The 27317-nt window shown below is 39.8% G+C and overlaps 1 protein-coding gene across 4 annotated transcripts in view; it reads right to left on the bottom strand.

The window, feature by feature from the left end:
• Window positions 1–26821, bottom strand: part of PXK (PX domain containing serine/threonine kinase like) — a 50175-nt gene extending 23354 nt beyond the window's left edge. For all 4 annotated transcript variants that reach the window (XM_015825911.1, XM_015825912.1, XM_015825914.1 and 1 more), the window contains exons 1-7: window positions 26620–26821; window positions 13888–13938; window positions 10809–10856; window positions 6695–6881; window positions 5334–5411; window positions 4564–4637; window positions 899–973 (exon numbers count right to left, since the gene is read on the bottom strand). In XM_015825911.1, the coding sequence (XP_015681397.1) occupies window positions 899–973; window positions 4564–4637; window positions 5334–5411; window positions 6695–6881; window positions 10809–10856; window positions 13888–13938; window positions 26620–26721 (615 nt within the window). In that variant the 5' untranslated portion in view covers window positions 26722–26821. The remainder of the gene's footprint in view (window positions 1–898; window positions 974–4563; window positions 4638–5333; window positions 5412–6694; window positions 6882–10808; window positions 10857–13887; window positions 13939–26619) is intronic.
• Window positions 26822–27317: the final 496 nt, after the last annotated feature.

The raw sequence follows: 27317 nt of genomic DNA, 5'->3' as shown, positions 1-27317 counted from the left end.
ATATTACTTTCATGGAATAGACATTTATATAAAGCCTTCCCCAATCCCCATTCCTCAGCAACTTAAATGAGACTGAATCATGCATTGGAGTGATAGGATCACAATTCAAGATACACTTGAATTAGATAAACTTTTTCTAAGCTGGCTTGCAACATACAGAAACCTTGGCTAGCCATATTATAGATTTGAATTAGTAATACAACTTTAGCCTCTGAGCTTAAGGCACATAAAAGCTTTCATTTTTTGAAAAAAATATTCTAGTGCAGTGATGGCGAACCTATGGCACTCATGCCAGAGGGGGTACTCAGAGCCCTCTCTGTGGGCACGTGCGCCATCGCCCCAGCTCCGCCTCCCCCTGCGGCTCCCTCACCAGCAGCCCCCCCCAGAGGAGAGTCACCCCCAGGCACGGCCTGCGTGGAGCAGCGCAGCCAAGGACATGGCAGCCAGGCAGCGGGGACAAGATTCCGCCCTTGAGCCCCATCGCGCGCAGATGCTGCTGCAGGATGTGGGCGAAGGGCTTGGCTGCCAAGGCACTGCAGGGCCACCTGGGCAATCTGCTGTGGAGGCGATAGGTGGCTCTGTGGGTGGCCGGGGCAGGTGGGTGGGGCGGGGCAGGTGGGTGGGGGCTGGGCAGTTTTGGGGCACTCGGTCTTTAAAAGGTTCGCCATCACTGTTCTAGTGGAAATCTGCAAATGGGAGAAAGGGAGGAAAGAAGATAGGGACAAGAGATCCATCTGTACAAAGAATCAGTGTTTCCTCTTCATAAATTAAGTTAGATGATAATCTATAGGCCAGTCTCTAAAATCAAGATGAATCATAAACAAATCTTCAGTTGTGATCTCTATGTAATCTATGTACAAATGCTAATTTGCCTGTTTAAAGCTAATTATTTACTTACCGAACAGGAAGAAAGAAACTTGACAGCACATTGAAGATCTCTGTCAGGTAAATATTTATCTGGACCCAGGTCAGCCTAAAAATGTAATAAGTTACTAAATGTTGCAGTGTGTAAAAGTGTTGTTATATTTAAATATTTACTTTTGATGTCATTCAGAAATGGAATTGGAGTCACTTCCAATACTTTCATTTGTTAAAAAATGGTGTAGTATTTTTCCCTTATAGAAACTCTTGAGATATGTGAAAGCAGATAAAATGGTCACATAAATCCCATTTTTTTTCTTCTTTAGTAAATGCAATTGGACAAGACAGAAGAATGAATTCTGCTTGGCATAGAGGGAACTTAGAAAATATTGTCACAGTGTTCAGGATCCAGATGCTATGAGGGAAATTCAAAAATAAATCTCCGTTTGGTTATCAATGACACTCACAGATATAGAACTTTTATTATACACATTAGAAAACATGTTGTAATGTAATGAAAAACTGTATTGACGGTAAGTTTAACTCCGTGAACAGTATTGTACAATGATGATTAAGGAATCATCAGCGAGTCGTGGTTTAGACCCGATACCCCCCCACTAGTTTTTGTAGGGTTGCCTTGACGAAGGTTTCAAGAACCCACGCAGATCGCCATACGCCCGCTCATAATATCACTTGGTTGGCTTGTTCTGGATGGCTCGTCTGAGTTTTTGTAACATTTCACAGTAGACTTCTGAATTGATGGTCAAACCATGCTCCATGAACTTCACTAGCAGTACTCCTTTGGCATCTTCACATTTGGCGGGATTTTCTTTCTTTTTTTTTAATTTTAATTTTTCCTTTTTTCCATTGTACAACAAAAATAAAACTGAAAAATACATTTTTTCCCTTAACAAAACTGTGTTATACATCTCCTATATATTATTTACAATTTATTTACATCAGTAATCATGTCTTTTTCTTTCTTTGTTCTAGCCAATCATAACATTTGTTCCATGTTTTATAAAATTCTGTTTTCTATGGCACCACTTCCGGTATGGTGTTGGTTCACGATAATGCTCACCTGCACACCACTAGACACATAGAAGAATTTTTGAAGCAGTTCTGTTGGGATGTTTTTGATCATCCAACCCCATAGTCCAGATTTGACATCGAGTGCCTACTACTAAGCAATTTCAAACCTTGTAAGATGTTATGACAAGTGCCTCAATTTAAATGGCAATAATAATAATAATAATAAAGTTGGAAGGTGCCTTGGAGATCATCTAGTCCAACCTCCTGCTCAGGTAGGAAACCCTATACCAGGGGTAGGCAACCTTGGCTCTTTTATGACTCGTGGACTTCAACTCCCAGAATTCCTGAGCCAGCATGTCCAGTCTCTTCTTAAAAACTTCCAGTGTTGGAGCATTCACAACTTCTGGAGGCAGGTTGTTCCACTAATTGTTTTGTCAGGAAATTTCTCCTTAGTTCTAGGTTGCTTCTCTCTTTAGTTAGTTTCCATCCATTGCTTTTTCCCTTCAGGTGCTTTGGAAGATAGTTTGACTCCCTCTGCTATCATGTCACCCCTCGTCCTTCTCTTCATTAAACTAGACATACCCAATTCCAGCAACCGTTCTTTATATTTTTAGCCTCCAGTCCCCTAATCATCTTTGTTGCTCTTTTCTGTACTCTTTCTAGAGTCTCAACATCTTTTTTACATCATGGTGACCAAAACTGGATGCAGTATTCCAAGTGTGGCCTTACCAAGGCATTATAAACTGATATTAACACTTCACATGATCTTCATTCTATCCCTCTGTTAATGCAGCCTAGCACTGTGTTGGCTTTTTTGGCAGCTGCAGCACACTATTGGCTCATATTTAAGTGATTGTCAACTAGGACTCCGAGATCCCTCTCACATTTACTACTATTGAGCAAGGTACCACCTATACTGTACCTGTGCATTTGGTTTTTCACGCCTAAATGTAGAACCTTACTTTTTTCACCAATGAATTTGATTTTGTTAGATAACGCCCAACGATCAAGTCTGTCAAGATCCTTCTGTATCTTAAACATATCTTCTGGAGTGGTATTGTCTGCAAATTTGATGAGTTCCCCATCTATCCCCTCATCCAAATCATTAATGAAGATGTTGAAGAGCATTGGGCCCAGAACAGAGCCCTGGGGCACCCCACCACACACGTCCCTCCATGCAGATGCAGTTCCATTGAGGACCACACGCTGAGTCGAAAAGTAATGTGATTTTGTAGTTTTCTAACGTGTATAATAAAAGTTCTGTATCTGCATGTGTCTGTCATTGATAACCAAACGGAGGTTTATTTCCAAATTGCCCTTGTATATAATGTACTGGCAAAGATCATAGAGTCAGATAAACTGTAAGCCTTCTGGAAAGAAGAGAGACCAGCTAATGTAGATAGTCCTCAAGTCACAACCATAATGGATCCTCTGATAGTCATAAGTCATAACAGTTGTAAAGCATGACCGACCTGATTTTATAATGTTTTTTGCACGAGTGGTTAAGCAAATACAGCAATCATTAAGTGTGAATGTGCAGACATTAAAAGAACATGGTGATTGTAAGTACGAAACCATTGTTTCACATGGGCATGGTTTTGCTGAAAACCAAAAGTACTAGTTTTTGGCAAAACCGTGACAAAACACAATCAAATGATCAGGGGATGCTGCAAATAGCTGTAAATGCGGCCATGTTGCAAAATGCCTGAAATGACTGCGGGGGGGGGGGGGGNGGGGGGGGGGGGGGAGAATCATTGGCACTTCAGATCCAGGTCATAAATACTCTTTTTCAGCTAGGTTGTACCTTCAAATAGTTGCTAATCAACCAATCATAAATCGAGGACTATCTGTCTCTTATTTAGCACTTGTTTTCCATTTCCCCAATTGCTTTCACAGTTTAGCAACAGAAATCTAATGAATCATTGCCAATCCACACAAGATGGTCTTTTTCTATCACTCATTCCTAGTGTCAGATTGCAGGGTTTTTTGTCTTTACAGTAAACAAATGCTTAGTTATTACTCTAGTTTTTCTATAATGTTGATTTAGCAAAATCAGTGGACTGTACAAATGATAAAATGACTGAATATGTTGTCTAGTCTCTCTGCTAATTAATATCTTCTTACAAAAATCAGCCATTCAAGATAAGCCAAGTCAAGAAACAAACCTGCAGGAAATGCTATTTTATTGTTGTAGGATATAATATCAGAATCTTGAAAGCCTGTTCTAGTTTCTCCTCTATTTTATATTAAAGAAAATCAAAATGGACCTATTTTGACTTTCTTTCTCATATTTGCTTGACTCTCTAGACCAGGGTTGTCAAACTGCCGGCCCATGGGCCGGATGCGTCATGCTGAAACTGCACCCATCCCATTGCCGGCAATGGGAAAAAAGTCACGATATGTCGCGACACATCATGTGATGTTGCGAGTTTGACACCCCTGCTCTAGACTATGTAATTGTTCTCTAAGTCCCTTTGCAATGACTCTTCCACATTTTCCCTAAGGTCCTCACTAAACTCTTTATAACAGCACAATAGTCACTTAACTTTAGAGATAGTTCTCAAAGTTTTCTTTTGAAAATTATTCTTATGCATATAAAGAAAAAAAATCAATGTTGCAATTTTGGTAAAAAAATAATGCCTCCCCCCATACACAAAAAAAGAAACTAACCCAACTTAGCACGAGTCGCTCCTTTGGTTGATTCTTTATCCTCATTAAGAAATATTTCTTTCGTATCCTCCAGCCTGAAAAACCATGCAATTCATCAAAATAGGTTAAAATGAGTTGTAATTGCTGTACACCATGCAGAGTCATGCTCTTGTGAAATGAGTGGCCATACAAATGAGAAAGAGAGAGAGAGACAGAGACAGAGACAGAGAAAGGGAGAGAGAGGTATTTTACAATACCATAGGAGCATTCAAAAAAAATCTTTTTACTGATTGTACAATTCCAGAAGGCACATTGCAAGATAAAAAGAAGAACTGCTGTTTTAAAATACAGTGCAAAGCATCACATTCAGTAATACAGTATGTGATAAGGACCCAGTCAACACTTGGCATTTCCAGTTACTAAGATCTAAAGACTGGAAAGACCCTTTGACTTAGGTCCAAGCAAAAAACAAAAAACACAGCAATTTGTAAATGTTTGTTTTATAGATCAGGACTCTGTTTGGTGAGAGTAGGGACGAAAGATAATTTAAATCCTTTGTCTCCTGTTGTAGTCTAGGGGTGCATTGGAGACCACACAGCAGGAATCTATAAGATTAGTAGAATGACAGCAGAATCTTGATTCTGACAATCAGGAATTGCATCAAAGTTTGCTCCTTATGCTTACAAAACGATCTACATTAAAACACAATACAGAGGTGGACAGAGCAACAACATATTCTGATTTCCGTGATATATAATTAATGTTATATAGCTAATAACTAATGTTCTTACCAATATCTTTTAATGGTTCTACCACTTCCCACTTTGGTTCCGACCGAAAAAACATTGAAACATGCTGTAAGGCAATTTCTGCAGAGATAGGGATTGCAAAGATGTTATATCAGTATTGACAAATGTCTACAGTAAAGTTAATTTCAAGTTTAAAATTTTATCAGTGTGTCAACATTCAACAGTAAGTTATCTCTAGGTTGGCTGATAAAGCTTAAACTAAAATTGGAAAGCATACATCTACAAGCCACATGATATAGGAGGAATTGTCAAACAATAAGGATGAAGGCATCATAACATATTTTTCCAATTTCATCCACACAAAGTACTAGAAAATACATGTATAATTTGTGTGGCGAAAAAAACCTGGATTTTGTACCTAGGCATGTAGGAGATCTGAAGAAAATATTTGTAAATTTCTGTGAGGCAACACATTTTTTCCATCATGCTGGTTCAGGGAATTAATAAACACCTAAGGACTTCCCCCCCAGCCATCCATGCTGAGAAATGAAAAAAACTGTTAACCGAGAGACATATTTATAGATATACAGGCTCCAGGCACAGAATACCCTGCATGAGATACAACAAGATATTCTACAACAGCTTCCAATTATTACCGTATTTTCCGGTGTGTAAGACGACTTTCTAAACCCTGAAAATCTTCTCAAAAGTCAGGGGTCGTCTTATACTCCCAGTCGTCTTATATGCCGGAAAATACAGGTATTCTATTTTACTCCTTTACACATGTGGTTTGGCATATTACTCATCAAGTTTTCTCCCCCACCCCCTCTCGCTCAAACTCTATATTTTAACTGGAAACGTTGGGGGTCGTCTTATACGCCCAGTTGTCTTATACGCCGGAAAATACGGTATTTTTTGAATACAAGGGCACATTAAAATCAATTGCGAGCATAATGTCTCATTTGCCTGGAATATATGCTATTCACTAAATTTCCTTTAGTATGATTTGCAAGCATGGAGCTCAGTAATGATAACATTCCATGAATAAACACTGAAGCCAGAATCACAAGGGAGTCCAGGAAATTCAAACACTAAGGGCAGCATTCCATTCTCAGGTCACCCTACTGCGTTCAGGTGTTTCATCTTTGAACATGAAAGCAAAGCTCAGTGGGGGAGAAATCCTTGAGCTGCGAAACGCTTTAGTAGAGTAGACCAACAAGGACATCACGTCTATAGTGCTGGCACTTCCATAAGCTGATAGAACTGACATATTTTCAGTTCATTAGTTTCAGATATGCAGAGAGCTACTGCTAAAGTCATGGATTCTTTTGCAGAAAAGAGAGGAAATATGTGCAATTCTGCAGTAGATATTTGAAATATTTTTCAATAAATTATCTCCTTACCAGTGTAATTAATAGAATAGCTGTTTGGGTCCAAAAACTTTTTTACTAGTTCACAGTTGGATAGGATATGATTTGAAGTAATCACATTGAGATAGTTCTGAAGGCCCTTCTGTCTTTCAGCAATGAATTCACGGTCCATATTTCCAATCAATTTTTTGGGAGGAAGAGGTAGGCTAAGAGCAGAAATCTTGAAAAGAAGAACAGGCCTAGTGAAAACTACTAGTACAAAATATATTCATGACATCTGCAACAAAAAAAACTGCAACCAATATCCCATCTTACAAAAGTATTGACTGGGCTCATACACTGCATAAACCATACGATGGTTTGTTAGTTTATTGCAATACACTAGCACAGCCTTTTTTATGGTTTCTAGCTTAAATGTTTTATTTAAATTAGGCCTCTGTGGCTCGTTCAATGAGCCAAACTTACAGCAAATCATGACTTTAAAAGTCGCATCATGATAAACCAAGGATGTTTGGTTTCTATAAGAAGCTATACTGATAGGGCTCGACTTACAACCCGTTTAGTACCCGTTCAAAGTTACAACGGCACTGAAAAAAGTGACTTATGACCATTTATCACACTTATGACCATTGCAGCATCTCCATGGTCATGTGATCAAAATTTGAATGATTGGCAACGGGTTCATATTTATGATGGTTGCAGTATCCCGGGGACTTGTAATCAGCTTTTGCGACCTTCTGACAAGTAAAGTCAATGGGGAAGCCAGATTCATTTAATAACTGTTTTACTAACCTAACAACTGTAGTGATTCACTTAACAATTGTGACAAGAAAAGTTGTGAAATGAGGTAAAATTCACTTAACGTCTATCTCGCTTAGCAACAGAAATTTGGGGCTTAATTGTGGTCCTAAATCAAGGACTACCTGTAACTTCCAACAGGTCTAACCATCTTAGACCTAGTGAAGGATGCTGAGGACTGTACTTCAGCAACATGAGAGGATCAAACACTCTCACTTGCCCCACACAGAATAATTAATTCATTAGCAATAAAATGGCAGATTTTAGAAACATACCAAAGTTGCATTCCTAAATATACCCTGATGACTTTATGTCACCAGAACAAACTATGATATGTAAGCAAATGAAGCATAATGGCAACATTTGGTCAAAGTCTTGGTTTTTGAAATAACATGGAATGAAGGTAGACTGTGCATGTCAGCATTCTCTACCTTTTTTAGCAGAAACTGTAAAAAAGCTTTCAGAAGTATTTGCCTTGTCAGAGTTTGACTCATTCTTTCATACTAAGAGGAAACATTTAAAGATCTTAGAACTTCTAGTTCCAGGAAAAAGTATTTAGATTGTGACGTACTTCTATTATCACTAACTCATTTCCCGTTTTAACTCTTTTTTTTTTTTTACTCCAAATCATTATATACATTAACGTAATTCAGAGAACATCATAGCAGTTAAAGATGCAGATGTGATTACAGAATTAAACTAAACATGTGAAATAACCAGTGGTGGGATTCAGCCAGTTCGCACCAGTTCGGTAGAACTGGTAGCTGATTTTTTGTTGCCCAGGCCCAGAATGGACTTCCGGAAGCCACATCCATGCAGAGAACCGGTGTTCACATATTTTAATCCCACCACTGGAAATAACTCTTTTCAAGCCTGAGGTTTAGCGAAGGGAATAATCTTTTATACTGTAGAGAAGAAATTTACAATCCAGATGTTACAGAATAGATTCAAAAGATGTGCTCTTTATCAATTTTGGAAATGTATAAATATATTAAAAATGAAAAGATGGGGCAATGATTTTACATAGTCTAGATGTAATAATATACTAAAGAATTGATTCTATATTAGTTCTATGCTAATAGAAATAAAAGGGATCTATATTTTATGGTCCCTTTTTATTTCTTTAGTACTGTTGTACTGTTTGGGTTTGTTTATATTTTTGTTGTTACAGTCCACCAAATTTTTAATAAATGTACATTTTAAAAACCAATTAACACAAGTCATGCATTGTGATTAAATATGGAGAATAATTTCTCTGCTACCACATAACACAAAATTAATATTTATGATGGGATGGAAGTTTCTTGGATATTGATATGAAGAAATGTATCCTCAAGATGCAAAGGATTTTGGGGGGAAATTACGGTGATTTGGGGTCCCAAGGAACATTTAATTATTTTCAGAAACAGCAATTTTTTTACAAAAAAGAAAAAGTATAAAAAACAACCCAAATTATCAGTTCATACAGAAACAGGAAGGAAAGTTCACAGATTTTATGACTACAGCAGAACTGTTTCTTTCCTTTATCTGAGGAATGTTTTTTTCTACAGAAACTCTCGCTGAACTCATTCATTCTCAGGAAAGGAAATTATACATTTGATTAATGCATTTCAACAGTTTTGAAACAACAAGAAATTCTGCTGAGGCTAGCTGAGGAAATGCTTTATATTTCTGTTGTATTTATCTAAGTCTGAACAAAACTGGAATGATTAACTTGCAGGATGCTTGTGTTGGTCAGAAAAAGCGTGGATGTATCACAGAGACAGGAAGCCATCACTGCACATCCCACAGGAGAATTTGTTAATGTACTAAGTCCATGCTATCACAGTCCGCCCTGTGTTACGCAACATCTATCCAAAAAAGTGATGTAGCAATAATTAGCGAGCTGGATGTGCAATTGCACTGCTATTGTGAAAGAGCATAATTATCCTTGAACTTAGGAACAATCTAAAAAACAAACTGTACTCAGGATGAAGTTATTTTAAAAGAAATTGCTTACTGATGCCAATGCAGAAAAAATATCAATTGCTAGAATAGTACATCTAGTGTCTTGCTCATTCATTATAACCAAAGAGAAAGATGGCAGGATAAAAAGTTTTCTTCTCACTTGTTAAAATTTTCATCTTCTCATGGAAACAACAAATTCAAGTTAGTCAGTCAGTTCCAGAACTGACATAAATTAGACTTTTTGATAAACAAGGAAACTTATATTCCCTATCAATGTATATTGTCACTTGAAAATCATTACTTTCAGAATAGCATAAGCACCAATAAATGACCTTTCTGCCACCATTATGAAAGGACAAGTATGGAGATGAAAGCCTCCATTATCTAATGGCCTCTCAGATTCCCTCCATAACAATATAAAATTGCTTATATGTCATCTTTCATTTTTATATTTGCAATATATTTCTTATACTGTCCATTAACAGAGGTCTTGGATGCTTCACAAATTAGACCTGAAAAATATATCCTTCTTTGAAATTCAACATATTTTTAGTGCAGCACATGCTGAGAATGGACACAGACTAGTAATGTGCATTTCCAGTAGTATGTATAGCAGGATCAATGAATGAAACCACATTAACACAACTCTTCTACTATTAGTATCTGACAAAGCATGAGTAGTAGCAAGGGAATTGTTGAAAACAACTATAATGTAGCTACAAACCTCCTTCTTCTGCCTGCAAATCCAATAGACACTTTAATATACAGCCTCTCTGGTATTTTCCCACACACACTAAAAGAAACCAGTGTCCCGGAAAGTAAAAACACACAATTACTGCAGTGTTTAAAAAGCAAAAGGACACTATTTCACTGCACAATAAATAGCACCATTCAGAAAGGCTTTTCAAAATTGATAAAATGGTTCTCTAGGCTGCATGTCAGGACTTCATATTAAAAGATCAATATGACTTTTGATTTTGTAGCAGTGAATGAGAGGAGCCTTCAAGTTAAATTATTGAGTGTCAACACTTGCAACTTTCCCACGTTCATATATTATTCTTCTGTATAGTCACTTATAGATTGTTCTTAATATCTATTGCCTGGCTTAATCACTGAACTAACACTTAGCTAGCCACTAGATTTCACATTTTGTTTTCAATTTTCTAAAACAGATCTTGTCTCCCCAACAGTTAGTCCTGATTATATAAATATTGTTTTGAAATAATGTTGAAACAGACATTTAAAATGTATGCATCTTTACTCATTTAAAATGCATATTTCTATTAGAAAACTTACAAAATAATGTAAAAACATGTGAGTGAACACAAACAAAACTGACACAGCTACAATATACAAATAAAAAATTTAAGAACAGTTTTACATAAAAAGACAAATAATGTACCTGCAAAGTGTTATTCAGCAAATCAAAATCACTGTATCTTCGTATAATCTGCAAAATAACACTTTATTAGTTGGGTACAACTCATTCAAATACTCTTTAAAACTTATCTAACGTGTAATTCAGACATAGGTTCAAAATTCTCCTGTTGACCCACATCTGGAAGATTTCATGATAAGAAATGCCAATGTCAGATACAAAATATTTCAGGATTTGGAAAAAATGAAAACTGCTTTCTCCTCTACAGAGCCTATAAGAGCAAAATTATTTCAATTTAATTACACAAAGAATAATAGAGTATGCACAGGGAAATTTAATGGGCTTTTGCTTGACTAATGACATGAATAATGAGTAATTATTCCCACATACATTTATAAAATTGGGTCTCTTCTGCCAGGAACAAAAGGAAGAGTAAGGGGCAGTTTGAGAAAGGTATTTAAAAATTAGGTATGGTTGAGATAACAGACTTTTTCTTCATTCTCCCATACAGTACTGCTAAAATCTGAGGTCAATTAAACTAAACTGTTTAGTTTCAGGACCAATAGAAGAAAAAACTTGTTCATGCAATGGACAGTTAAGCTGAGGAATTCACTGCCAGCAGTTGTGTTATGGTAGTCAATTTGGGTAATTTTAAAAGATGACTGGATAGGTTCCTGGAAGATTAGACTATCAATGATTCCTGATACTGATAGCTGTTTACTGTTTTAAGCCACATGCCTGAAAACTGCTCCCTTGGAGAGGAATATCAAAAGGAAAATCTGGAGCGTCTGCCAACATTGAGACTTGTGACTTCTCAAATATATCTGGTCCCTCACAAAGAACGCTGGACTAGCTGAGATTGTGATCTAACCCAGCAGGGCTCTTTATAGATGATAAAATACATTTCTTTCTCATGTGGAATCTGTGCCTCTGGAACAAGTAATATATGCAAGGATGCTAATTAGCAGCACACTCTGTCTTTTTGAAATGAAATATAGGATCAGCTTCTTAAAACAACATTGAAAGTCTCATATATCAAAGCAACAGGCCTGCATTTCAAAGGATGAAGCTATTGTGTCTCTCCCTGAGGGGGATACATATTTTCCTTTACTTCCTTTACTCCTCTTATCAGCTGTAAAACCATTTCTTCTTTGTATTTGTGACAGTCAAGTATACTACATGTCTTTGATCAATATCGTGAATAAGAATTATGCAGCCTTATAACTCTTCCTCAGGGCTGTTCTGGATGCAAGAGACGAGTGATTCATTATAACCTGCCAGCTTTAGAAATAATAAAAAAAGAGTTACTGGATCTTCTCCAGTAGTTAGCATTTCATGGATGAGTTTTCTCCCCAAGAGAAAAGGTATAAAAGCAACAGTTTAAAGATATTTGAAAAAGAGCAAAAGAAGAGAAAGATGATTAAGGTCGTCTTTGTCCTAGAGCAGCAGATGAAAAAAAAATCGCTGTTAACAGCACAGAGCTTCCTATTCACTCCATATTAGATTGGTGAGACTCAGAATCAGATAGCATCAACCTACTTTCATCAAGACAGACAATGCAGAGAATATCCCTTAGGTGAGAGGACTTTTATTTTAGAAAAACAATAATAATAAAGTTGGAAGGGACCTTGGAGGTCATCTAATCCAACCCCCTGCTCAGGCAGGAAACCCTGGCCTATACCAGTGATGGCGAACCTTTTAGAGACCGAGTGCCAAAAAAACGCCCCCTGCCCCCGCTCCACCTCCCGTCCTGCCTCCTCCGACCCTGCCCGCCCTGTCCCACCCGCCCACAGGACCACGCACCACCTCCATGGCCTGCCGCAGATCGCCCAGGCAGCCCTGCAGTGCCATGGCAGCCACACCCTCCGCCCACACCCTGCAGCATCATCTGCACGCTATAAGGCACGAGGGCGGAGTCTTGTCCCTGCTGCCTGGCTATGTCCTTGGCTGCGCTGCTCCGTGCAGGCCACGCCCGGGGGCGACTCTCCTCCAGGGGGGTTGCTGGTGAGGAGGGGGCTGCTGGTGAGGAGGGGGCTGCAGGGGAGGCGGGGCTGGGGCGATGGCACGTGTGCCCACAGAGAGGGCTCCAAGTGCTGCCTCTGGCACGCGTGCCATAGGTTCGCCACCACTGGCCTATACCATTTCAAACAAATGGCTGTCCAGTCTCTTCTTAAAATCTTCCAGTGTTTAAATAAAGCTTTTGGAAGGGCTCTATTCTGCCATCATCTGCTGGCCCTGGCTGTATGCTTGTGGCATATTGTAGTTTGGACTTCATAATTTGAGAGACGACAGGAATAATGAAATAATTGTCAGCTGGTCATGTCCTGGAGTTATTCTTTAAAATGTAGTATCCTTATTACTAGCAAACCACAGAAAAAAGATCTTATGAAAATATAGGTTTAACACTAATGAACAGAATTCAGTTTATCTCATATGCACTGGGGCTCTTATCCCAATTTCAAGAAGATCAGGGGGAGGAGAATCTATAAAGGTAGTCCTCAATTTACAATTGGTCACTTAACAATCATTGGAAGTTATGACAGATTTTTAAAACAGCTACTTACAACCTGTCACATTTCAGGCCCTTGGCAACCGGCTTGTATTTACAATTTGTTTCCTGCTGGTCTGTGCTCATTGGATATGTTGGATTTGTTTAACAACCTTATGGTTTGCTAAATGACCTTGTGGTTCACTTAACAACCATTTTATGACCATTATAAAAAGGGTCATAAAATCAAATTTGGTCTTGATTTATGATAAAAACAACTTATGACCAAACTCCAGACTCTTTTGTGGTAGTAAGTCAAGGACTACCTGTAATAGACTTTGGCTTTACTGGTCTTAATTACTTTAGAATTATCTAAAAACTAGTGATGATTTAACATGAACCAACTGAGTCATGGCAAAAGAAGACTGAATGTGAGAAAGAGAAAGCAGAAATAATGAGCTAAGCTCTGATCTTACCTCACAACTTCTTTCATTCAAAAATTATTTATACCAAATGATTCTAAAAACCCTGAAGTTATACGGCAAAAATATTGTATTATAATAGTTAAGTTGAAAAAAAATTCTTATAATTTATATTAAGAATTCAAGAAGTTACCTGCCAGCTGTTTTCCATTGAAATCCCTCTTTGTACACGAATAATATATTCCTAGAAATTAGAACACAATTAACATATAACACATTATTTGATCTGTCAAATGAAATTCAAAACTGCTTTTAAAATAATTTCAATGTATGAATGGATTAAGACTAACAGGCCCTTTAAAAGCCACTACAATCTTGAGCAGAGGTCTTCAAACTTGGCCCTTTTATGACTTGTGGACTTCAACTCCCAGAATTCCTCAGCCAGTGTGCCTGCCTGAGGAATTCTGGGAGTTGAAGTCCAAAAGTCATAAAAGGGCCAAGTTTGAAGACTCTTGAGCTTGGTATCTAGACAACTATATATTTTTCAATGTTACATTAGAGCCCCATCTTGCAGCCTACTCACTTATTTGTACTAGTTTATCAGGGCATGTTTTATTTCATTTCTTCACCTACTTCTTAATTGACATTGCAATGCATTGAACAGTTGCATCCATCATTATAAAATTAAAATCTCTCATGTTCCACTTTTAGGATGGACAAGACAGTTCATGCCCCACAGAGCCATCGTTTCAGAGATATTTACTTACCTAAACATAGAAACAAAATGACCATGGGTGGGCAAAAAACAGTGGGAGCAAGAGTGGCTTCTGACTTCCTGCTGGCTTCCCCATTGAGGTTCCTTGTGGGAATCTGGCAGGGAACATTGGAAATTTCCTTCCCTTCCCACAGGCAGGGAAGTGGCGAGAGTGAGGGAGGGATTGGGAGACTGGCTGGGAAACTGTCACAGAATGTTGAAAATGAAGATCACATGACCACAGTAGTAACCAGTAGGACTGAAGAAGCCACAACTCTCCTTGGGAACCATGGCTCCTGGATTTTGGACACATCTTGTAAATTAGTCCATTTTAGATACCTTGGTTCAAAAATTGTTGCCCTATGAAGTACCATTTTACCCAGGTCATGTCAATGTGAGTTTTAGTAGTATACATGCTTTGGGGGGAGGGGGTCCTCCTAGAAATTTCACACCAATGGAATTAGGCCAGACATATCTGCTAATTGGGATAAAATCTATGATAAATTTAAACAAAATATTAAAATGCAGAAACATCACAATAATAATAAAGGAATTAACTATCAGGGCCATGTAGCATGTCGATATGAAAGCTGAATCATCAGAAAGGCTGAGTGAAGCTAAATTGATACTTCTGAATTGTTGTGCTAGAATAAATTGCTGAGAATACTTTGGACCATAAAGAGAACTTTGTTACTGAGGTCACAAGCATAAGCTTACGAGGTCCCAAAGAAGCAGTTACAGGTAATCCTTGGTTAACAATGGTAGTTGTGACTGGGAATTCCTTCACCAAGCAACACAGTCATAAAGTATGACATCACTGATTACACCAACTTATCACAGTTGTTATGTGACTCCTGACAGTTATTAGATGCAACATCATGTGATCCTTATTTACAACCTCCTGCTGGCTTCTCCATTGACTTTGCTCATCGGAAGCCAGCACTGAAGGTCACAAATGGCAATTGTGTGACCACAGGATGCGGCGATGGCCGCAACAATGAGGACTGGCCATAAGTCTTCTCATTTAGCACTATCTTAATTTCAAAAAGTCTCTGAACAAATGCTTGTTATACAAGGATTACCTCTACTGCAGACATGTCAAACACAAGGCCCGGGGGCTGGATGCGGCCCACAACGTGGTTACATGTGGTCCGCAAAGCCATCCTGGAAACAGTGAGGGAATGGCCTCCGCTGCCTTGGCCCCGGCCCAGGCCGGCCGGGAGCCAATGTATAATTTTGTGGTGGCCATCTATGCTGAAACGCATTCAGTCTTAGCTCCACAAGGCCGTCTGGAAACAGCGAAGAACCAGCCCCTGCGGCATCGGCCCCATCCCCTAGGTGCATGCTGGGCAGGTGTCACCCTTTGTGAGGAATGAAGAAATGCACCATTGCCTGGAAGGAGCCAGCAAATGGCCCTCGCCTACTTCACATATCCGGCTTGATGGGCTCCAGGGGAGGGGTTTCGGCAGGCTCTTCCAGTGGACCATGCCTTGGCGCTTGCCCTGGTCCCACCCCCTTCTGCCAGAGACCCTCAGATCTGTCCCACTCCTGCCCAGGCCCCCACAGGCACCCTTGACGCTAACTATGTAGAGCTGGCCATGCCCACTCAGTAGGCACACCCACTCCAGCCATGCCCACCCAGTAGGCCGTGCCCCCCCCGGCCCCCCGAGGACAACCGCAATGCTGATGCGGCCCTCAATGAAATTGAGTTTGACACCCCTGCTCTACTGAAAGGCAAACTTGGCAAACTGATGTGCACTGTGTCAAAGGAGGAAGCAATTGTGTGACAACAATATCCAGATGGATGTTTCTGCCACTGTTTCTTAATACTGCATTCCTAATCCATTAAAAACAGGAAATTTCAAGTAAAATATACCAAGAATGATATATATACAACTCATGAATGTTATACCAAGTATTTATTTTGGATTACCTCACATGACAATTCTTCTTGAACATATAATCCTCCTTCACCTCTGCTGGATGGACCACTACAGATAGTCCTCTACTTACAACAAATTTTCTGTTACTGAGTGAGACATTTATTGAGCTTTGTCCCATTTTATGACCTTTCTTGCCACAGTTGTTAAGTGAATCACCACAGCTGTTAAGTGTTAGCTTAGCAACACGGCTGCTAAGTAAATCTGCCTTCCTCATTGATTTTGCTTGTCAGAAAGTTGCAAAAGGGGATCGCATGACCCCGGGACACTACAACTGTCATAAATATGAGGCAGTTGCCCAGCATCAGAATTTTGATCACATGACCAAGGGGATGCTACAAAAGTCATAAGTGTGAAAAATGGTCATAAGTCACTTTTTTCAGTGCCTTTGTAACTTAAACAGTCACTAAATGAACTGTTGTAAGTTGAAGACTACCTATATTAGTATGAGAATTCCAATACTGCACAATACCCTAACATTTCTGTGTAATGTAACATTCTATGAAATATTTCTTCTGCCTTCTGCAATAGAATATTTGCTTGACAAATAATTATACAGTACATTTTAACAGATATTTAAGCAAATAATAATTCATAGTCTGCCTAGCTACCATTGAAGGAAAAAACTTACCAAAGATCTAATGATAAATTATGGTTCCATGTGATCTCAATATATTCATTTCTATTTATCTATTGAATAACCCACTCCAGAAGACCCTGGGCTGCATGTAACATTAAAAACAATGTAATTTTTTTTTTAAAAAAACATTCAATTAATCTATGAGCACTTGAGTTGCTAGTTTATCATGTGGAAAGGCACATTTTCTCTCGCATCACTGATTATAATACAATATTAGTATTACAGAGAGATTAACTATCCAAAAAATATTTCAACAAGTAAAGCATATTATTAAAGTCATTGAATGACTTTATTTGCAGACAATTAACTGAATGAATAATTTACTGAGCCTAATAATATAAATCTAAATAAAGCTGAATAAGCCAAATAAAATAAGGAGCAATTAAAGGAGTAAACCAACAATCTGAGATTAGATCAGGACAAAAGCTTAGTACAAGTAAATCAACTTATCTTAGCTACACAGGAAAAGAAAACTTTGTATTTACAAGTCATTTACAGCCCTTATTTTAATATTCTTAAACCTAGCGGTAGATTGCCCTGCAACCCCTAAGGGCATATTTCCTGATTCAGTACCGAAGCTAAACAGGTCTGGGACAGCTCAGCATCCAAATATGTAATTACATAGAATTCCTGTACAGACTGCCTTGGATTCGACAGAACAAAACAGAAATATAAATGCATAAATCATTCAGCGATGTAAACAAGCACAAATGTGGTCACGCATGACTAAACCCCTGCCTACTTTTGTCTTGCCTTCCAAAGTTCATGTAATATCTAGCTCCTCATATGATGCTAGCCTGTCCCATTGCTCTCACGCAAGTCATTTGCTCACTGATCATATGATAAAAGCAACCATGATCAAAGACCGGCTGTATTCATAAGAGAAGAGTATGACTGATACATTCATCAGAAGAAACTACCAGATAATTGATAACTGCTTAGCATAAGGTAGTGTAACACTTAACTAAGATCTATTATGGTTCACGCTACTCATGGATGGATTGAAATGAAATAACTTCCTTTAATGTTCTGGTTGTTGTTAAAAATGTTAGGGAAAATTTTTTTCCCAATGCCCACACACTGAAAACACATGTTTTTATTCAGCAAACTCATATGATATTAGCTCTTTTAGGAAGCCAATTTTCACATATTTAAAATCAAGTTTATAGAAAACAAGGTAGTGAACTGACTGTTCAAACTGGTTGTTGGAACAGCAAATCAGAATTGAACATTCAATTACAAGCCAGATGTTTTCTGCAGGGCTATCAAAAAGGAAGTCAATTATGTTTTAGGAATGGTATGGCAAATGCGTCAACATTTTTGATTCAGTGGCTGCTTCTGCAATTTTGAGAACATGCTGTGAACATTCTCAGAAAGTGTCTTGGAAGGCCTGCCTATTCACAAAATATGTCATGGATGGTTCAGTTAAAAGCATGACCAGAATTCAGACTAATGAGATTTCTACCCCTCATTTCTTATAGGCCCCCACAATCACTTTATTACTAGTGCTTATCTTCAGTTTTGGGTTTTTTTTCTGGGCAGCTGGTCATTTTTTCCACCAAAGTACTTGTCTATAACCATCTGATAAGGATGCTTACGAAGGCTAGGTGGGGTCCACAGAAAATTTGTAAATAAAGAGACCAGTAGTTGGAAATTTGGTTTGCAACATGCTTTTTTTTTTTTTTTTTGCATAGGCTCAATTCAATTCAGAATAGAGCTGGAAGGGACCTTGGAGGTCTTCTAGTAGTCCAATCCACCACTCAAGCAGGAGACCCTATACCAGGGATAGGCAACCTTGGCTCTTTTATGACTCGTGGACTTCAACTCCCAGAATTCCTGAGCCAGCATGGCTCAGCTTGGAAACCTCTCCCTTTTCCCTCAGCATGGCTGGCTCAGGAATTCTGGGAGTTGACGTCCAAGAGTCATAAAAGAGCCAAGGTTGCCTACCCCTGACCTATACCATTTCAGACAAATGGCTGTCCAGTCTCTTCTTAAAAACCTCCAATGATGAAGCACCCACAACTTCTGAAGGCAAGCTGTTCCACTGGTTAATTGTTCTCACTGTTAAGAAGTTTCTCCTTAATTCCAGATTGCTTCTCTCCTTGAATAGTTTCCATCCATTTTTTTCTTGTCTTGCCTTCTTGGTGCTTTGGAAAATAAGTTGATTCCCTCTTCTTTGTGGCAAATCTTTTCTTATTTAACATGATTAATGGAAGCTATCTTTAAAAAATAAAAGGATGTAGTAGGCACCAAAGGAGGAATCCTTTGACACCATATTGTCTACTCTGATATTTATTTTTATCCTTCCATTATTTTTATAAATATCTCAAGGGAGTGATTGTACCCTATACTCCTTCCTCCACCTATTTTCACCACAACAACCCGGTAAGGTGAGTTGGGCGGAGAAAGTGACTGACCCAAAGTCACCAAACCGGTTTTCATGCCTAAGGCAGGACTAAAACACTCCTGGTTTCTAGGCCAGCATCTTAACCACTATATACCAAACCATCGGCATGTCTATCTGTCCATCTGTCTGCCTGCCTGCCTCTTGCCTCCCCCTCTTTCTCTCCCACTTGTTTTTATATACCAACTTTTGCAAGTTGTATCGTAGGGGAATCCTAGGTGGACTGCAGAGTGCAGAGCAACAGATCCTGCAATCAAGCCAGTCAAAATACTAAAAAAAAAAGCAGCAGCAAACCTTCCAACAGAATCTAGCATCAATTGAGTATCATCAGTACTGCAAATCCTATTCAGAATACACATTACAGGCACTTTTGTTCCTGGACACAAATGGAAGTTGATCAATGCACTATTCTATCCTAACCTAACACTGATGCAACCTGACATTAATGTTTACATACACAAACATTACACACCTCCCCAGTTGAGTTTTGACCATGAGGCACAACTCATAGTAGAATCTTGCTTAAAGAAGCATATATAAGCAAAGAAGCATTGATTTCAGATTTGACAGACATAATATTGATGAAGAGTGTAAATAATTATATGAATTTTGATCAACAAAACCCAAATATGCTCACTTCATACATAGGAAAAATATTAATTTAAAAGATCTTATCCTAAATCTTATCAAATTCCAATAGAATTTAAACATATATAACCTGTGAAATCAGATGGACTAAAACTCAATTATCCACAGCTCTACAATATAGTTGCTTACATTAAAACCTTACATATTAGTACTTTACTTTTAGTCTTATGAAAATTGATTTTGATCAGATCTTGGTTTCCAGCGCACAGAAACTTTTATATTAAAATTGTGAAGATAGGCTTGTTTAAAATGTAAGCATCTCATTGGTGTCACATTTCTGCTTTGCAATGCCTTCTCTCTTTTTTTTTGAAATGCTAATAGCAACAGACCAATTCTATACTCTTCCTTGCCACTCTTCATAAGATTTAGCGCCCAAGCTCCTTACTACTACCTTTGTCACTCTTCTCTGCATTCTTTCTATCTCCTTAGCGTCCTTTTTTGTATTATGGCAACCAGAACTGAACACAGTATTCCAGATGCCATCTGAACAGTGTATATTGTCATTTTTTGAAGTCATGGCATTTACCTTTATTGATACAGCCCAACACTACATTGGCTCTTTTGCCAACTACAGCATATTGCTGGCTCATATTTAATCTATAATCTACCAGGACTTCCAGCTCCCTTGTACAAGTATCCCTCCTAAGTTGCGTACCACCTTTCTGCCTTTGTGTGGAACCTAGTATTTCTTACCACTGAACAACATTTCAAGTCGGTCAAGAGCCTATCTTCTGGCATGTTAACAATTCCCCCTCCCCCCAGCTTTAAGACAATTTTTATGAGCATCCCTTCTGTTCCCTCATGTAGTTCATCTATGAAGTGATTGAAGGGTGCTCAGCCAAACCCTGAAGTACCCCATTGCATACTACTTCATGTCCACCATGCATTAGCTATGGGCTGTTCAGCCAATTGTGAATCCATTTTTGGCAGCGTGACTATCCATTCCATATTGTTCCAGTTTATCAAGGAGAAGGCTGTGCTTACTGAAATCTCATGTCAAATGTCTTACTGAAATCTAAATGGACTACAGCATTTCCTTTATCCACAAATACAGTTACACTGTCAAAGATTTATCAGACATAACCTGTTTTAACACATCAATGCTGGTTTCTGGTTACCACCTTGTTCATTTCTTAGTACTTGCAAACTCACTTCTTGATTGTTTTTCTAACATTTTCCTAGTACGGGATAACTTCAAACTTAAGATAGTTCAAAGGGGGGGTTATTACTACAGGAAATATATATTATGACCTGGATATTTGAAAAAAAATAGAAGTCAGTCTATATAAATAAAAATGTAAATGTTCGTTTGTTCAAAATCTTAAATCTCCGAAAGTTCTTCACCGATTGCTTTGAAATTTTGACACAACGTTGCATTCGAATACGCGCGTGTTTTTATATACCTATATTATATAGATGTCACACCTGTGACAGGTAAAAACATGCTTTTTAAAAAAAACAGCGCCATCTGTTGGATGTAAAAGCAACACACACTTTTACCAGACTGAGCCACAGCAACGCGTGGCTGGGTACAGCTAGTAGAATTATAAAATGTAAAGAGTGGTGTTTAAAGATCATTTAGTTCAGTGGTGGCGAACCTATGGCACGCATGCCAGAGGCGGCACTCAGAGCCCTCTCTGTGGGCACGCGTGCCGTTGCCCCAGAAGAGTTCGCCAGAGTAGCGAACATGTGGTGTTTGGAAGCGACAGGGCAGGAAGTGAGCGAGCAAGCGGCATTGGCCCCCAGGGATGCCCCGGAGATGGCGAGGGACTGGCCCCCACCCCCCTGGCCCCAGCCCTGCTCACCCAGTCTGCCGTGACCACTGCAGCCACGCCCACCCAGTGGGCCACACCCCCACGCCCCCCCTGCACAATACTGATGCAGCCCTGGCACTTTGCGATAAATAAGTGGGTTTTGGGTTGCAGTTTGGGCACTCGGTCTCTAAAAGGTTCGCCATCACTGATTTGGTTTAACCCCCTGCCTAGTGGAAGAATAATTTATTAAGTCATCCCTGATGGGCAAGTAGGATTTTGTAGGATTATTAAATAATTAAACATATATGGTAAATCTATAAAAATAATGAAATCTCATCCATTTTCATGACTATTTCAGAGTGTCATTTGTGCAGTACTGACAGTCCTAATGGCTTTCATTAGTTGCTAAAGGCCAAGAGAATGGTTTACAGGCAGGTTATTTGGGGCTTATAACAATGAGCCTAACTTTCTAATCTTGTGCTGGTAAAAAGTTAAAAGGAAGTGTAAGACAGCAGTTTCTGGTTCCCTTATGTAATTCACATAAAACCTTATTAACTTGGGTATTGGTATATTCCCACTGTACAATATAAAGAATTCTTAAGTATCTGATGCTGAGTAACTTGGACATATCAGTGATGGAATGGGAGACAGAGAGAGCAATGCCACCCTTATTTCAAGAATTCTTAGCTCTCTATTCAGAGTGCCAAGATCCTTTTATTGAGTAGACCATTATAATTTGTTAGAGTTTAGGATGGATGGATGGATGGATGGATGGATGGATGGATGGATGGATGGATGGATGGATGGATGGACTGACTGACTCTGTAACCATTCACTATGAAGTGTTTTATATTTCCAATTGCAATACTATCTGGTTTAGCAGATAGCACCATATGGGAGCCTTACATAGAAAAGGATTAAAATGAAAAGTCAGAGTCACAACTATAGAGGCAAAAATTAGGAATCTGGTAACACCGTTTCAGATTAATGTATTTTATTAAAAGGTGTAGGCCAGAGGTGTCAAACTCGCAATGTCACGTGACGTATCGCAAAATATCTTGACTTTTTCCCCATTGCCAGCAATGGGGTGGGCGCGGTTTCGGCATGACACATCCGGCCCATGGGCTGGCAGTTTGATACCCCAGGTGTAGGCTTTCATGAAGTGAGCTCACTTTATCAGATGCACAGAGTGGCTAAACTGATGTAAAATTTAAATTGGGTGTAGGAGGCGAAAACAGATTGGTTATACACAGGTTACTTGTGAGCCAGACAAATATCTTATTAATTAACAACTAAAATATGTTAAAAACTTTATTTCTTGAGATCTTTTGATGTTTCAGTGATCCCCTGCTGTTATAGTCTCCATTTTCAAAATGGTCCCTTTGAGATCTGCAATAGCATGCTGTGGGAGTTGAAATACTCTGATATACTCTGAAATGCTGTGTCCTTTTTTGAGTCCTGCTGTCAAAACTTGTGTCCATTAATTCTTTTGTACAAAATTTGTCTCATTCATCCTACACAGAATTTAAAGGTGATAGCATATGTTATATATCAGAGAAAGCTTCTGAAGGCATCTTCAATTTTGCATGTTTTTTATTGGGGCCTAGAATGGCTCTGTTGGTGTAGGTATGGAGACAAGTAGGTATCTCGGTTGGTAACAGGGTCTGGTTCACAAGTTAGCATAATTATCTCTTGTTGCTTGAGAGTAACTGCTCAGGCAGGATGGTTGCCTGTATGCATTTCTATGTATTTCTACAAAATGATGAAAATGCCATCAATCAATCTCAAATAAAGGAGGGGCTTCAGGGAATAATAGTTTCTCAACATTTTTGGTGGCTAAAGTAGCATTGTTAAGAAGATTACCCATGGAATTCAGTCTTCTAAGGAATCTATGGTGTCTTTTATGCAGCTGGGAATGCTGGTGGCTTAATGTCTCAGTCTAGAGCCCTTGAAACATGATAGTCCAGTCGTGATTGTTTCAATGGTTGAGACAATGGGACAGACTGGATTGTCTGGTTTGTGCATTTTGGGAAGTAGGTAGGAAGGATTCCTGGAGTATTTCCAGTAGATACTGTCTTGTATGTCCTAAGGAAATTGTTTCATCAGATTATGTAGTTCTGTTTTATGTATAGGTAATCCTTGATTTACAACTGATCACTTAACATGTGACGTTCCAACTGATCTACCTGGGGGGGGGGGGTTACTTACGACCTTGATTTGATGTTCTGATTGATGGTCATCCCTCAATGTAATATGAACACACTTCAGGTACTCTGCAACTGAGGGGCCAGATGCAGTGTCCCACAGTCATGTGACTGTTTTTTAGAATTGTTTTGCTGAAAATCCAGCATTTACTTTTGTTTTCAGCAAAATTGTACCCATCACAAAACACTGGTTAACAGTGGTTAATAACCACTGTATTTATTTTACAACCGCTGCATTTAACAACCGCTACAAAAAAATGTCATAAAAATAGGTCAGTCGTGATTGACCCACTTTATAACCATCACAAATTACAACCATTGACCCACTTTACAACCATCACAAATTACAACCAAATTACAACCAGCTCCATAAGGGCTGTAACTTGAGAACAACTTGTTTTGCTGTGAAATCTGAGAAGTTGGTAGGACAAGGTGTTGGGAGAATTGCTTCTCAGCTTCCTTGATATAATTTGTCTTATTCTAACAAGGGCCCCTCCTTTATCAGCTTATTTGACTATGATGTCATTATATTCAAGTCCTTCAATAGCATTTTGTTCTACTCTGCTGAAATTATTGAATAGGGAGTTTTTTTATTAATTACTGTGGGGTTAGCTTGTTGGTGAAAACATACAATGTAGGAAGGAGAATAGCTTGGTAACAAAAACCTAAGCAAGCAGGACAATGTTGCTCTGGCATTAAATTTCCAAGATTATTATGCCACTTTCATATATAAAAAGGCAGCGAACATACCTAGTACTCCTATTTTCCCCTGTGAGATGGGTTGGGTTGAGAGACAGTGACTGGCCCAAAGTCACCCAGCTGGCTTTCAGGCCTAAGATAGGCCTAGGACTCCAAGTGTCCTGGTTTCTAGGCCAGCACTTTAACCACTAAAACCTGGCTTCCCCTTTATTGTAAAATAAAGGTAAAAGTTTCCCCTGCCCTGTCATGTCTGACTCTACAGGTGGAGCTCATCTCCATTTCCTAGCAGAGGGAGCCATTGCTTTCTTTCTTCTTCCACATTAGTTCCATCCATCTCACCCATTCTGCAAGTAAAAATGGCACTGAAAAAAACCTCAAGTTATTAGCTCCTATTGCAAAACATATTCAAAAATGATTGGTCAATGTTGGGCAATAAAGAACATAACCAAGCAGCAATAACTATATTCACAATACTTTAGATTTACCTTTTATATGAACTACATTTAATTTTTAAGTTTTCTTTTTAGTATGGGCAACATTTTAAATTATTGGTAATCCAATCTGCCGCTATCCAAAAAGGCTCATTCCACAAAGACAAAGAAATACACGTTTGCTTATTTTTTTTCTTCACTAAAATCTATCTGAATAACATAGTTAACACCATCTAAACATATCTGTATTGGTCTTTAAAAAGGCAATTAAAAATTGGCTTTTCCCTCAGGCTTTGGAGCTTGGAGGACTGGAGCTTTTCAGGAGATGGTTATATGATTTCCTGGTTGCCTATTAATGTTTTGGATTTTAACTAAATTGTTCTCTTTTTTTAAATTTATTATATACCACCCACGCAGAGTCACAATATTTGAGTTGGGTGGCTCTATAAATTAAAGTTGCTTTCAGAAGAATACTAAATCAGATTAACTTTTTCCTGTGCTCAGCTAAAATACATTGCATTTTCAAGGTTTATCCTTACCCCCAATAGACTTTTATTCCTCCTTTCCTAGCTGGCCTTTCAATCAGGGTTTCCAGCTGAATCTAAGAACATTCCCCTCCTCAAATCACTTTCCAGGAATTGAATTAACAGGCTTCTGTTGCTTTGCCACTTTTTTATATGCAACCCTTGCTAGAAAATATTATACAACAACCCACATATTACACGTAGTAACCAATCATCAAACACCCATCCTGTTAACCTATGTACTTTAAAAGGGCAAGCGATCCCCAGAGCAATCCCGTCCTGTCACATGGAGCAGCGTGATTTCCATATCGTTTTAATCGCTGATTACTGGGGGAACCGGGTAAACATTTCCTCCAGGTAAACAGCGTTTTCAGACGCGTCTTATTCCGGATTTAAAACCCTTTACAAATTACTCTGCCCCTACATTTACCAACACTTGGCGTGACCGCCCACCGTATCCCAAGCGTAAAAGCGGCCCCGCAACGAAACTCTACGGGGCGCCCTGCTTTCTTTTCATTCAAAAGAAACAGACTCCGCCGAGATTTGAACCCGCGTCTCTCCGGGAAGGAGTTCAGTTGCCCGGATCAAACTGCGTCCTCGCTCCCTTGGAAAGGCTCCTTCGCGCCCACGCCTGCAACCAGCCTTTCCCAATCAGGGCCCTTCCAGATGGGTTACAGCTCGACACCCGTAACGCCCGGCCGGGACCCCAGCTCCGCAAGACGTGCCGGATGCTGGAAAAAAAACCAGGGCAGCGCCGCGCAACGCTCCGACGGACCTCCCGCACCCACTCGCTACTCTCCGTGTCGCACTCGCGGCTTCTTCCAGGGCGCCCCACGCCCGCGAGCAGCCCCCCGGCTACGGCCGCCGCCGCCGCGGCGCTCGTGCCGCAGACCAGCCGGGCCCACCCGCTCCGTTCGCCTGGCTCACCGTGTGCGAGTGCAGGCTCTGACTCGCCTCGATGACGGCTGTCAGCGGCACCGTGTCGTCCAGCAGCACTTTCCCAGCCGGCGGCTTCTCCATAAAGGCCATGCCGACCGCCGGGGGCAAAAGCCCAGCGCCCCTCGCGGTGCCTCGCAGGCAGCTCCCTCCGGCTCTGAGCGACTCCGGCGGCTGTCAACACAGGAACCGCCTGTCCGGAGCCGTCCCTCCTCCGGGTCTTAAAGGCGGTCGAGTAGGCAGCGCGGGGCGCCCTCCCCCGGCCAAGGGAGGGCCCCGCGACGTCAGCCTGGCCGGTGCAGCGCTTGGGCGAGGAAGGCCGGGAGGAGACGGAGGCCCTGCCTTGCAATAGACTGCGAGCGTGCAAGCAGCCCACCGCTCCGTTGCAAAACCGTATTTTCATTTTTCGTTTACTCCTCCTTCACGTTGAATTGCCCGGAACAGAGGAAACAACGGGTAGTATCTCAGGGTCTGACGCATTATGGCCGAAGAGTTCAGGGCTTCATGGGAGGCAAGGAGCTTTATCCTCCCTGTAGCAAGGCCGCGTGTACTTTTATAGCACCTGCCTCATCTTGGAAAGTTAAAAACGGCGAAGGATGCCTAAGAAAAAATGAGGATGAGTGGGGCAGGTGAGATGGGCAACTTGAAATGGTGGCCTGGCTCAGGACTAAAATCCCAGAAACGTTTTG

This window comes from Protobothrops mucrosquamatus, unplaced genomic scaffold, assembly GCF_001527695.2.
Source record: "Protobothrops mucrosquamatus isolate PMUCROS unplaced genomic scaffold, P.Mucros_1.0 scaffold2878, whole genome shotgun sequence".
NCBI classification, from domain to species: Eukaryota; Metazoa; Chordata; class Lepidosauria; order Squamata; family Viperidae; genus Protobothrops; species Protobothrops mucrosquamatus.
The sequence above is the reverse complement of the archived record's forward strand: the minus strand, read 5'-3'. Positions and strand labels throughout refer to the sequence as shown.